This window comes from Bos indicus x Bos taurus, chromosome 8, assembly GCF_003369695.1.
Source record: "Bos indicus x Bos taurus breed Angus x Brahman F1 hybrid chromosome 8, Bos_hybrid_MaternalHap_v2.0, whole genome shotgun sequence".
NCBI classification, from domain to species: Eukaryota; Metazoa; Chordata; class Mammalia; order Artiodactyla; family Bovidae; genus Bos; species Bos indicus x Bos taurus.
In genome coordinates, this window is record NC_040083.1 from 70,373,212 (window position 1) to 70,386,182 (window position 12,971).

The 12,971-nt window shown below is 52.3% G+C and overlaps 1 protein-coding gene across 1 annotated transcript; it reads left to right on the top strand.

Moving 5' to 3' along the window:
• Window positions 1-4,456: 4,456 nt before the first annotated feature.
• R3HCC1 (R3H domain and coiled-coil containing 1) lies at window positions 4,457-12,971 on the top strand. The gene is made up of 8 exons (XM_027550222.1): window positions 4,457-4,579; window positions 4,918-5,045; window positions 5,461-5,598; window positions 7,121-7,727; window positions 8,569-8,741; window positions 9,841-9,911; window positions 11,265-11,360; window positions 12,330-12,971. Exons 1-8 carry the CDS (start codon window positions 4,457-4,459, stop codon window positions 12,464-12,466), a joined length of 1,473 nt encoding a protein of 490 aa, XP_027406023.1. The 3' UTR covers window positions 12,467-12,971.

The window sequence follows — 12,971 nt, forward strand, 5'->3', positions numbered from 1 at the left end:
CGTAGATTCCAGTGCTGCAGGTGACCCCAGTGGCAAGGGAAGGGGCGCTGGATTATAATTTAGGGTCACTATGGTAGTAGGGAACTCTAGATTCATCCCTTCAGATGGGGCTGCTTGAAACCCCATGTCACCTGCATCAATCCTTTCATCATCATTCAATCATACCTCTTGTTTCAGGTAAAGCTCTACAGTACACACCTAACATGCTTCTCTGGTTGATTGGATTCATCTAGTTTATTTAATGCCTGACTTCTGTATCTGGTTATTGACCACAGTATCAACTCTAATGACATTCTTGCCGGGAGCCACCATGGGAGATCCCACCCATGACAAAGGTCATGCGGAGAGGACCTGACAGGCAAAGGCAGAACAGGACTCAGAGGGATTCCCTGGATCTGCTCAAGCATCTACCCCGAAACTAAAATCTGTCTGTCTACTGTTTATTATATTATGCCTTTCACCAACTCTTCTGACATTTATAGGGGGCTATCCCCAACCACCTTTCTCTGAAGAAAATCAACTTAGGGCTCTAGTTACTAAGTCTCCTGGGCTTGAAAGGAGCATTTTTACTTTAACCCCTCTGTTACTATTTTAGCTTACTTGGCAGGTTTATCCACACTCTTGCAACTAACGCACATGATTGTTCACAACACCCCAAGCATAACCTTCGAGCAATAAAAAAGCTTTATTAGAATAATACTGCATTGTTGAGCCAATGTTTGCTGCCAAATTTCCTTGTCCTTTCCCAATGTGTGCCTGGGAGTGCATTAGCAAAAATAGTTGATATGCAAGAAAAACAAGCAATAGCCTTGGCATTAGCAACATAAAACCCTTGAGTTAGTAAGTTCTTTCTTTATTGTAACCCACTGCGCCTTTGCTCCATAAGAATGTAGCTCTGTTTCCTGAGGGGGACTGCAGACTGGAAAGATAGAGGGAAAGCAGGTTTTCTGGGTGACCAACCTTTATCAAGAAAGAGTTACAAAATGTTAGCAGGCCACAGGGCCAGAAGATAATGTGCACAACATAAGACCCTTGTTTATGAAAAGCTATGCAGAACATGTCCTGGTTTTGATAAAGGTGAAACTGATGTAATGCTGAGCTGACTTTGTGTGACTCTGTATCTTTCACCTCTGGAAATGTGTAACTTAGGGTATAAAAGCTCCTTTTGAAAATAAAGCGACAGACCCGGCTGCATCAGAGCTTGGTCTCCCCGTGTCATTGTTTTTTTCCTTTTCTCTCCTTTTCTCTCTCTCTTCTTCTTTCAGGATGACTACTTGAAGCACAGGGGCTTTATTGGCTTTCTGTGTAAACCAAGGAAGATTTTGATAGGATAGATCTTCCCTTTTATTTATCCCTAATCGCCGATGCCATTCTCTTGAGGGAATCCCTGGATCCAACTGGGGCTGGACCCCGGTACATTCTAAAGATGGAAAATCTTAACCAGGTGATGTTCCGGAACATGGATGTGACAGGCTAGATCTGGATTAGAGCAAATTCCAACTCTGCCTGTGGTAGCTGGTTCCTTGGCTAAACCTCAGGTTGAAAGTGAAAATGTTAGTTGCTTAGTCATGTCTGACTCTGTGACTCCATGTACCGTAGCCCACCAAGGTCCTCTCTCCATGAAATTTTCCAGGCAAGAATACTGGAGTGAGTTGCCATTCCCTTCTCCAGGGTATCTTCCTGACCCAGGGATTGAACCCAGGTCTCCTGCATTGCAGGTGGATTCTTTACCATCTGAGCCACCAGGTTATTCCTCTGAATAATCTCCAACTGAACGGGCCACTGTCAAGATTCAGTTTATGCCATTTTAATGGCAAACTTTGTGTAAATAGTAGTTATCTTCTTTTTCACAAGGTTTTGTGTCACAGATTTATTTTCAGCCTTGTTGACTCCATTTTTTGTTTCCTCTGTGATGAACATGATTGCCTCTTTCTTATCTTTCTATGCCTCTGACAGTTCACACTCCTGACATTCTGTTGGTTTTTCCATCATGACATGAAAATCAGACTTTCTTTGATTTCCTTGAGAACGTGCAGTAGTTACTAACTGAAATGTCTTCTCTTTTTTTTTCCAAGAGAACTTTCCACGTACTGTTATCCTCTTTTTTCTATGATGCTTTTTTAACTTTTTATTTTTGCTGTAGAAAATTTGCATACCCTGCTGCTTTTTGTTCTGTTTGTCTCTGACTGGGGACCATTCAGTGCTCATCTGGTATTTGCCCCCCAATCCTGTAGGTAGATGCACTTTGATTCCCTTCCCCATTTATTTTGGCATCTTTTGGTAACCTCCACTTGCAAGTGGAGGCCCTTGTGCTAATTCTTTTTTTTTTCTTTTCAGCTTCCAACTTATCTGAAGAGTGTGTAGTGGAAACTGCATTCACGGGCAGCTTCCTCTGAGAGCCTTGTTTGAGTCTCTCTGAATGTGTTGAAATCCTCTATCACGGACCAGCTCTAAAGAGGTAGGGGTATAGCCTGTATCTTGGGGTTTTGGTTGGTTCCTTCACTGTGGGGGAGAGATGGCCACTTTATTGAGAAGGTTAGTCCTTTTCTTTTTTTTTATTTTTGGCTGTGTTGGGTTTTTGTTGCTGCGTGGGTTTTTCTGTAGTTGCGGAGAATGGTGCTTCTCTCTAGTTATAGCATCAAGACAAAAGCAAGCGCAAAGAGAACTCAAGGAGGTGAGTCATGGGCTTCTCATTCAGGAGCACGGGCTCTGGAGCACAGGCTCAGTAGCTGTGGTGCATGGGCATGGTTGCTCCATGGTATGTGGGATCTTCCAGGGTCAGGGATAGAACCCATGTCTCTGGCATTAGCAGGTGGATTCTTTACCACTGAGCCAACAGCGAACACTGAGCCTTTGCTTTGTAAGTTAGCAAGCATGTGTGCAAAGTGGGCATGCCTCCCAGCCTCACACTTCCCATCACGGAAGCCTGGTCGGATAAATGGGACCGTTGTGTGGCCCCTCAGTGTTCTCTCAGGCAGGTCTGATTCCACTTCAGTTAAGCCAGTGTGGAGTGTGGGTGGGGCTGGTGGAGTCAGAGTCCAAATGGGTGTCCCTGTTCTTCCTGCTGCATTTTTGCCCTCCACCCCCCAGGGAGTGGATGCCCCTCCAGGCCTGAGACTGGGGCAGGGGCAGGCCTTCAGAATCTCCTCTTAACAACCAGGCCCCCAAAGGATACTCATGACTCACCTCCTTGAGTTCTCTTTGCACTTGGTGTTGTCTTTATTTTATATCCTTTTTATTCTTTAAAAAAATTTTTAATTTATTTTTCGTTACACTGGGTCTTCATTGCTGTGCACAGGTTTTTCTCTAGTTGTGTCAAGTGGGGCTACTGTTCGTTGCGGTCTGAGGGCAGTGGCTTGTCTTCCTGCCAAGCACAGGTTCTAGGGCACAGGTTTCAGAGTTGTGGCCCACTGGCTTAGTTGCCCCAAGACATGTGAATCTTCCTGGACCAGAGATCAAAACTGTATCCCCTGCATTGGCAGGCAAATTCTTAACCCCTGGACAACCAGGGAAGTCCCGATTCTTTTTAGTCTTGAAAAACTATCTGGAAAGATAGTTTTTGTAAATATAATAATATCCCGATAGTTTTTGTAAATGTAATATATGAAAAGATATAATCCCACCATCTTTTAAAAGAAATATTCTGGGAAAAACTGCAAGAGAGCAAAATGCACCTTTGTTTTTCTTCATTGTCCTGTTCCCAGCTTCTCCCAGCCTGCCTTTTAAGGGTCAGCCTCCTTGTGACCTTTCTTGTATCCTACTGCAGGGCCCACTCAGACTGTCCCACCCCTGTACTAAAACTAACTAAAACCCTGTACTAACCTGGGTTTTTAATAACTCAGGGCCCTGCTTGTTTCAGGATGATCAAAGGCTTACATTTCAGCACCTCCCAGGGAAGAGGAGGATTTCAGCCCTGGTCTCCTTGATTATAATAAGCCCATCTCATGGCTGTCTGATGACAAGAATTTCAAGCCCTATTTAAGGCGAGTGCTGGAGTTATTTTAGATGTAGCAAGTTCTGCAAATCACCATTCTAGTGGCTACCACGCCCTGTTATCCACAGGCTAGTACACCTTGTCAGTGACGCTGTGCTGTGAGTTGGACCTCTTTGCAGCTTCCATCGATAAGGGCCAAAGGGCGATGAGATTCTTGGTGTCCAGAAACTTCCTATGTATCCCTCTCTTATGTCCCTAGGGAGGGGATCAATGAACTGTAAAACCTGGTATCCCCATGACCTAGCATGTAGGAGCTACTCCAAACGATTTCCCGAATTTAATTGATCCTAGGAGACAGTGTAGGGTTTCCCAGGTGACTCAGTGGTAAAGAGTCCGCCTGCCAATGCAGGAGACTCAGAACACACGGGTTCGATCCCTGGGTGGGGAACATCCCTTCTCAAGTGACCTGTGGTCTCAGGGGCAAAATGAGTCAATAAAGAACACGCCTCTGCCGTTGGGGTGATGCCTCCCCCGGGCCGCGCGGTGGCGCTGCAGCTCCGCGAGGCCAGGGTGGTTCTGGGGCTCAGAGGCGCGCAGGCTTCTGGGGACCCTAGAGCTGCGGCGGCGACGCGCGGGGCGGCCGCTGTGAGTGCGGCGGGCGGACCTCGGGGCAGGTCGCTCCGATCGCTCGCGGTCAGACTCGTGCTCCTCCGGGGCCTCTAGCTCGCGGGCCGGGAAGAATCGATCGCGCCCGCGGATCGGGCCCGAGGCAGCAGGGCGCGGACCTGGGGACGGCGAGAGCGACCGCATCGGGGGCCGGGTGACCCCTCCCTGCCCCACCACGGCCCTGCCGGGGACCCTGGGCACGACCCTTACCCTCCTCGGAGCCCGGCCCTTCTCTGATCGGAGGAGAGACCGTGTCCTCGGTCGTGGAAGGGGCCGGGTTCTGTGCTCTGATCGCGGCGGTGTCGCTTGCCCCGCAGGCTCTCCCACCTGTCACCCTGGCCCTTCTCTGCTTGGACGGCGTCTTCCTCTCCACAGCCGAGAATGACTTCGTGCAGCGCATCCAGGAGGAACTGGACCGCTTCCTGCTGCAGAAGGAGCTGTCAAAGTAAGCCGGAGTGAGGATGGCGCTCGCTCTGCCGCTGGGAAGAGCAGTGTTCGCCCCTAGCCTCCTTGCCCCTTTTTGTCCAATGGTGCATCTAAAGTAACTGGGCTCGCAACTGGCTCTGATCTTGGCCTTTAGGTCTAATAATCTGCTGTCAGGCCTCTCCCCGCTGCATCTTTCCTGGGTAACACCAAGCATCGCCTGAGATGGAAGAGCCCACCCCTGGAAGGAGGATGGGGCAAAGTAGTTCCCCGTCATACCCTCTATGGGCAGGTCCATTGCAGTCAGCCTGGGACCCCAGGGGGCAGAGCGAGCCTAGGTTCAAGCCACCGTTAAACCAGGAATGGACTCCGTGGGGGTCAGACCTGGGGGCTGCTCCTGGAGCTCCTGCTCTGCTCTCCTTCCCATCCCTCCCCAGGGTCCTCCTCTTTCCCCCACTCTCCAGTCGGCTCCGGTACCTGATCCACAGGACAGCAGAGAATTTTGACCTTTTGAGCAGCTTCTCTGTTGGAGAGGGCTGGAGGAGGAGGACGGTCATCTGTCACCTGGACATCAGGTATGTATCCTGCCGCCTGGGAGGCCCCTCGTTGGTTCTCCCCCGGGGGTGGTCTGGTGAGCTGGTCAGCCTCTGGGAGGGAATCAGGGCTGGGTGACCCCCTTTCTCCCCAGTTTCTGTTGCTTAGAGTCAGTGCTGCCTTCTGCTCAGCAGGGGAGTAGAGGTGCATTGTTGATGAAGTTCCTTTAGCAAAGTCAGCTTATGCACGTTGGGCCAAAAGAGAGAGGGCTGTTTAAACAGTGGGGATGTCCACCCAGCATTGCTCTCAGGGAGCTTGGGCCCTGCAGAGGCCATGGAACGTGAGAGCTCATCTAGCACTTCGCTCACCTGTCTCCATGTACATCTTGAAGGATTTTATCATAATGCCTATAATCCTAGCTTTCAAAGTTACATACTTTTCTCTTTTTTTGATCTGTTTTAAACTTTTTATTTTGTGTTGGGGTGCAGCCAATTAACAATATTGTGATAGTTTCAGGTGAACAGCAAAGGGACTCAACCACACATAGACATGTATCCATTCTCCCCTAAACTCCCCTCCCATCTAGGCTAACACATAACATTGAGCAGAGTGCCGCATGCTATACAGTAGGTCCTTGTTGGTTATCCATTTAAAATATAGCAGTGTGCACATGTCCATTCCAAGCTTCCTAACTATCCCTTCCGCTCATCCCACTGTGTGTGTGTGTGTATGTGTGCTAAGTCCCTTCAGTCACGTCGGACTCTTTGTGACCCCATCTGATTATCAGCCATTCAAAAGAATGAAACAAGCCCTTTGCAGCAACACAGCTGGACTTAGAGATTGTCATCCATGTTACTGCAAATGGCATTGTTTCAGTGTTTTGAATGGCTGATAATGGGATGGGGTCGCAACGAGTGGGACATGATCTGTCTGCAGTACAGGAGAATTGGGTTCGATCCTTGAGTCGGGAGGATCCCCTGGAGCAGGAAACGGCAACCCACTCCAGTAGTCTTGCCTGGAAAATCCCATGGACAGAGGAGCCTGGTGGGCCACAGTCCATGGGGTCGCAAAGAGTCAGTCACAGCTGAGCTACTAACACACACACATACAGACTGTCCTACAGAGTGAAGTAAGTCAGACAGAGAAGGAGAAATATCATATGATATCCCTTATATGTGGAATCTAAAAAGAAATGATACAAATGAACTTACTTACAAAACAGACTCACAGACTTAAAGTTACATACTTTTCTAATAACATAGTTTCTGAATGCTAGTTACTCACCGCACCCTGTAGCAAGTGGACTCAGCTGTCTCATAGTCGGTTTATAACACTAGAGGAAGAGTTGACCTCGATTTATAACACTAGAGGAAGAGTTGACCCTTTGTGCTTGTTCAGGGCATCCCCTCTGATGGCTCATTAAGTTATTTTCCAGGGTCACTGTGGCTTTGGTTTTTGCCTGAGACTGGCTCAAGAGCCTCAGGCCTGAATGGCAGATAACTCCAATAAACCATTCTCCTGGGGCTCAAGCACCCCTCTGATCAGTGCCTGCTCCTACTCCAGGTTACCCAGTTCAGACGGATTCTCTGGCCCCTGCCGCCCTCCTGCCTCCCACCCTAGCAAGTACCGAGGTCCTCGGAAGCCCACCGCAAGCCAGGGAGCGGCTGCTGGTCCCCCAGGGGTGAGGGCCGGCCGGTGGCATCGTGGACGCAAGCCGGACCAGGCCTTGTATGTGCCCCGGGTGCTGCGCCGGCAGGAAGAAGGAGTGCTGCCCGCTCCTACAGAGCTCCAGGGAGATGCTCCAGCTGGCGGGCTCTCAGAAGAACCAGGAGATACTGGTGCTGGGAACCCCATTGCCGATCAGGAACTTCTCGTGTCGGTGACTCAGGCCACAGAGGACCAAAAAGGCCCTGGTCAAGGCTGTGAGAAAGAGTTGCTGCCAGACCCTTTGGCTGCTGAACCCTCAGAGTCTGAGAGCCACGCAGGGACCGGAGACAGGTCGGAGTCAGCCGCACAGCCGGAGCCCGGGCTGCAGCTGGACTTGGAGGAGGGAGATGGGACTGAGCTGGAGAGAAGCCTGGCAGCAGAGGAGGAAGTGGAAGAGGAAGAGGTGGAAGAGGAGGGACCAGGCAGCTGCCCCGAGGACGATTTCAGTGAACTGCTGCAGGAGGTGATGAGGCTCTTAAGCCCGGAAAAGGGAGGGTGGAAGTGAGGTGGGTGTAGTCAAGGGTGGATGGTGCAGAGGGTCAAGATATATGGGGGTGCGGGTGTTGAGTGATAGCAGTCCCTTAGAAGACCAGTACTCAGAGGGGAGGAGGCTCAGGATCTGGGGTCAGGGGTGTGGATTGGATCCCACCTCAACCAGGTTATTTGGCTTTTCTAAGTTTCAGTTTCTTCCTCTGAAAAAATAGCAGGTGCTAATACACACTTCCCAAGGGAACACAGTGCTTCAGAATGCACTACAGACACTGGTCATGAAAATTACTCTTCTGCCTGAAGCTTTGTCTTACAAATCTCTTGTCCTGGGAACCCTGTGTCTGCCCCTGAGCCTGGCTGCGGTGTCAGTTGGGAGGGCAGGCAGCCTGTATCGCTATTTTACAGATGAAGGACACCAGAAAGCCTTGCTCATCATCACTTCGTTAATGAGAAAAGGAAAGATCCTGGGCCTGCCTAGCTCCACCTCTTATTGACTGCAACTTGGGGCAGAATTACTTAATTCTTTGGCTTAGTTTACCCATCTGTAAAGTGGGCCTACAGACTAGAGTTTTGGGGATTCTGTGAAACACAAAGTGTGTTAGTGTCAGTCACCCAGCGGGGACTCCCCTAAAACATGTTCCTCCATCTCGTGGCCCAGTCTGCCATACTGCTATCTTTCCCAGACTCCTGTCTGGGTTCCTCACCTCTGTGTCAATGCAGAAGCCTGTGGGATTCTCAGCGTGGGGTTTTGAGAGCACTCCCTCGGAGTCTGGTGTATCCAAGCTCCCCTCACTAAAGGGTCTGATCTCTCGCAGATAACGAACAACCTGACCCAGAAGGAGATTCAGGTAGAGAAGATCCACGTGGACACATCATCCTTTGTAGATGAGCTGCCTGGAGAGAAGGATTTTGCGCACGTGGTGGAGATCTATGACTTTGAGCCGGTGCTCAAGACTGAGGACCTGCTGGCTACCTTCTCTGAGTTCCAGTGAGTGCTGGAGAGGCTTTGGGGTGGGGATGGAGGGTGGGGAGAGTGCTTTCTTTCTGGAGAGGAGCTAGGACAGGGCTTTGTGTTGGGGACGCTTGCCTGCTCCTCCTTCAGTGTCCAGAAAGAAAGGCAGAAAGTAGGTGTGGTTGCTCTGGGTGCCATGCTCCCGGGCAGTTCAGCTTGCTGGCTGTGACTGTGCGGAGGAGGATGACAGCTGAGTTTGTGGACAGCTTTTGGAGGCTCAAAACCTGGTCCTGCTGGCCCAGGCAGTGGACCTCCAGCCTGGCCCCCAGCATGCTCACATGCCAGCCATGACCCTGTGGGCCCACTGCCTCCCCCTGCTTCACGGCCAGCCGCCCAGTTGGAGAGTCAGCAGATGGAGGGCTACCTCCATAGAGGAGCTCTTTCCGGGATGAACGGGGCTTGAGTAGCTCTGGGGCAGAGTCTGCTGGAGAGGGGAGAAAAAGTGAAAAAAAGACTTCTCCCGTCTCCCCAGATTCCTTTGATCCAAATCCAGTCTTTTCTCCTTTCTTTTTTTTTCTCCATACTTGTTTTCTTTTCTCCAGTCCCCCTTCTAGGGCTGGGCCAGACCGGGGCCATTGGAGGCTTCCTCATCCACAGAGGAGCCCCAGGCCCCAAGACTGCTTTGGTCTCCCACAGGCCCCAGACTCAGGAGTGCTTTCCCAAGTGGCAGGAAGAAAGTCAGGACAGTTTCATTGACATGCTTGTAGTATCAAGTCCTGTCCTCACCATGAAGCCCTTTGTCTCCAGCCTCAAGCCCTACGCCCTTGGCCTGGGGGGACCACGTCTGTGAGGGGCCCTCTTCACCCTTGGCCTTGTACTCTACAAGCTTGCAGTCCTGACTTCCTCAGTTCTAGGAGTCAGGGGCCCACCAGATCTCAGAGGTGGGGCATGTCTTTCTGAAGTTGTCGTATGGTCTTCAGGGCAAGTCTGCCCCCGATGGTCATCTCCTTCCTAGAGGAGATGAACTTGTCTTGGGCTTGGTGTATTTGAGGACTGGAGGGGGGAGGGTCTTCCTGCAGCAGGAGGGGTTTTCCGCATTCACTCTCCTCGTCACTCTGTCTCGTCCCTGGCACAGAGAGAAGGGGTTCAAGATCCAGTGGGTGGACGACACGCATGCACTCGGCGTCTTCCCCTGCCCAGCTTCAGGTAAGGCAGTGCGTGGTGGCCTGGCTCCTCCTCTTACTGCTGTTGGGAAGGGAGGGAGCCTCGTTTCCTGGGGTGAGGATCCCCCAGGTCAGGGTGCAGGCTGCCCTAAGCTGATGGACTGGCAGGGAAGTTCCCAGCCACCTAATCGGAAAGTCCAAGGGGGCGGAGTGGGCACTGGGCCAGGAAGCTCACACCTCTTCATCCTTGCGTCTTGAGTTCAGAGGTTTCAGATTCGGGTGGCCTCCACATCCTAAATGAAAGCATGTGAAGGTGCCATTTTTACAGATCAAAAACATTCAAATACTGGTGGGCCTTTCCTGGTAGTCGAGTGGTTAAGACTCCAGGCTTTAATGCACAGGGCATGGGTTCAATCCCTGGTCAGAGAAATAAGATCCCACATGCCATGCGGCACAGCCAGAAAAAAAAAAAAAAAAAAGCATTCAAGTACTGGCAGGTTCTTATGGTTTGAGCAGATGTGTTCTCATTCCATTTAGATTAGAGCCTCAGGAGATAGGTGAGATGACTCCATTTTACAGATGGAGAGACTGAGTTCCCCGATGTCAGTGTCCGATCAAGGTTATGAAGCCTCTAGTCAGTCGTCAAGGCCGGGGAGGCCAGCTAGTCTCCTGGCTGTCATTCCGGTGCTGCTCCTCCCTCTCAGCATTTTCCTGCACTGCCCCTGACACACCGCTGCACAGTTGGTGTATATTTATAAAGAGTCAGTCCCCGGCCCCCCTTGACTGGGCTTCGCACAACCACGGGCTCTGAACACAGAGTGGGGAGTGACCATGGCTGGTGTGGGCCCAGTCTTCAGGAGAGCCTAAACTTTTAGGGATGGGGGACAGTGTCTGGGCAGCAAGAGGCCTGGGGCCAGGTAGGGGCTTCAGCCCCAGAGAGGGAGCCACTGAAAGGTGGGGGCTGGGGGAGGCCCTCCCGGTCCATGGAAGGGATTAGCATTGGGCTTGGCATGTCCACGGCTGCCTTCTGGGCTCTGTCAAGCTGGCCAGGAGCCAGGGGCAGGCCTCGGGCTTTGGAAGGCTGGGGCCTGCCTCTCCTGATGTCAGAACCACAGGCTCACCATGTGGCTCCCGCCCCCCGCCCCACCCCCCAGGGCAGGAGGGTAGAAGTTGGGGCATGGGCCCTCCATCTGAGAGCATGGCAGCCCTGTGCAGGCCTGCGAGCTCCAGGGGAGAGCGAGCTGATGGGGCAGTCCTGTCCCTGAGGTTTGGATGGGTGGTTTGGATGGGTGTCAGAAGCGGCTGCCTGGGCTTTGGGGTGACATGTGTGTTCCTGGGTCCTGAGGAGGCCTCAGCAGGAAACGCGGATGGCTCCAGACCTGCTTTCTTTCCTTAGCTGCCGAGGCCCTGACCAGGGATTTCTCCACACTGAAGATCCGGCCCCTGACGCAGGGAGCCAGGCAGTCCAAGCTGAAGGCCCTGCAGAGGCCAAGTAAGGGAGGCGGTGGTCTGGGTGGGAGGGCGGCTTGAGTGTGGATCTACCCTCTGATTTACTTCCCTCTAAAGTTCTCTGCTTTCTGGCCCCTGGGCTGCAGTGACCCATGGGGTGGTCCTCGCCCACCCCAGGGGTCCTTTCAGGAGAGCTGTCTGCCAGCTGCCCTGTCCCAGGCTTGCCCTCCATTGACACCTCTTGGGAGTCTGGTTTGGGATGCAGAGGCAAAGATTGGTCTTTGTGTCCAGCCGGGGAAGCCATGCTTTGCTGTAAGGTATACAGAGCTTGGCCTTGGGTGTGACCCTGACACTGGCACTCCCTTAAATCGGCCTTGAGCAGGTCACTGGATGTATGTGAGTCGGTCCCTTTCTCTGAGATAAGCGTTGGAGTGAATGAGAGAGCCTGGCGGACGTGCCCCCGCAGTGGTGAGAGGCACACAGAAGGTACCACGTAAATGATGGCTCCTCCCCTTTACTGTCCTCCTTCCAGGGAGCACAAGGGGGCTTTTAGGGGCCAGTTTCCCATGGCTGCAGAGCAGTGGCTGGCTGGCAGAACTGGCCTAGAGAAGCCTGCTGAGGCCATCCACATTCTTGTGGATTACATGGTCTTTGTCCCAGACTTCTTAGGGACGATAAACATCCTGGCTGTTGATCCAAGAGCTCCAGATGTCCCTTCCTGGTCTGCTTGCCCTCTCAAAGGGCCCCTGCAAGGCAGGGAGGTGGACAGGATTAACGCCACCCCTGCCCCCGACAGAAGGAGAAACAGGGAGGGCGGGGAAAGATGGCAGGGTAAGTCAGGACCCCACGTGGGGCCAGGAGCCCTCGGTGGCCCCTCTCACCAGCATCAGGCCACAGAGGGTGCAGCCAGGCCTCAGGGGTGGGCTCTAACTGCCTCCGACGCTGCTGTGTCACCCAAGGAGAGGCCACAGCCTTGAATTCAAGTCCCCATCCCATGGGGCTTTCCTTTCAGAGCTTCTGCATCTCGCGAAGGAGAGACCACAGACAAATACAGCCGTGGCCCGGAGGCTGGTGGCCCGGGCCCTGGGGCTCCAACACAGAAAGAAGGAGCGGCCTGCAATGGAGCCTCCTGCCGTTCTGAGGCCCTGAGAGGCCCAGCCCGCCTGGATCGAGCTCCCCAACCCAGCTCGGGCCCCAACACCACAAGCCTTTACACACACCGGAGCAACCCTGAGCCATCCTTGGAGCATCGCTATGAGGCGTGGTGGGCTTTAGTTTGGTCTAGTTTCTGAAGCTGAGTAAAAAATAAAAATTGAAGAATTGTAACATGATTGCTTCAAAATGTAATGGTCCGCAGTGGAACACTAGGGGGCGCTGTTTGCCTCCCATTGGAGACCTAGGGCTGCTGATGAAGAAGCTGGTTGCTTTAGGTGACTGACCTCAAACCAGCTGGGCCTCCAAGGCATTTTTGAACAGAGCCTGCTGTTTGTGGGTGTAGGTTGCACCTGTTGTGTGACATATGCCCAGTCTCCCCCAGAGCAACTCTGGGCTATTGGCCATGCTGAGACACCCCCTGCCTCTGCTGTGTACTGCCGTATTACCAGTGGTGTGGGTTACAGGGGTCCCTGCATAAATAAACATGAACTCGCCTCGA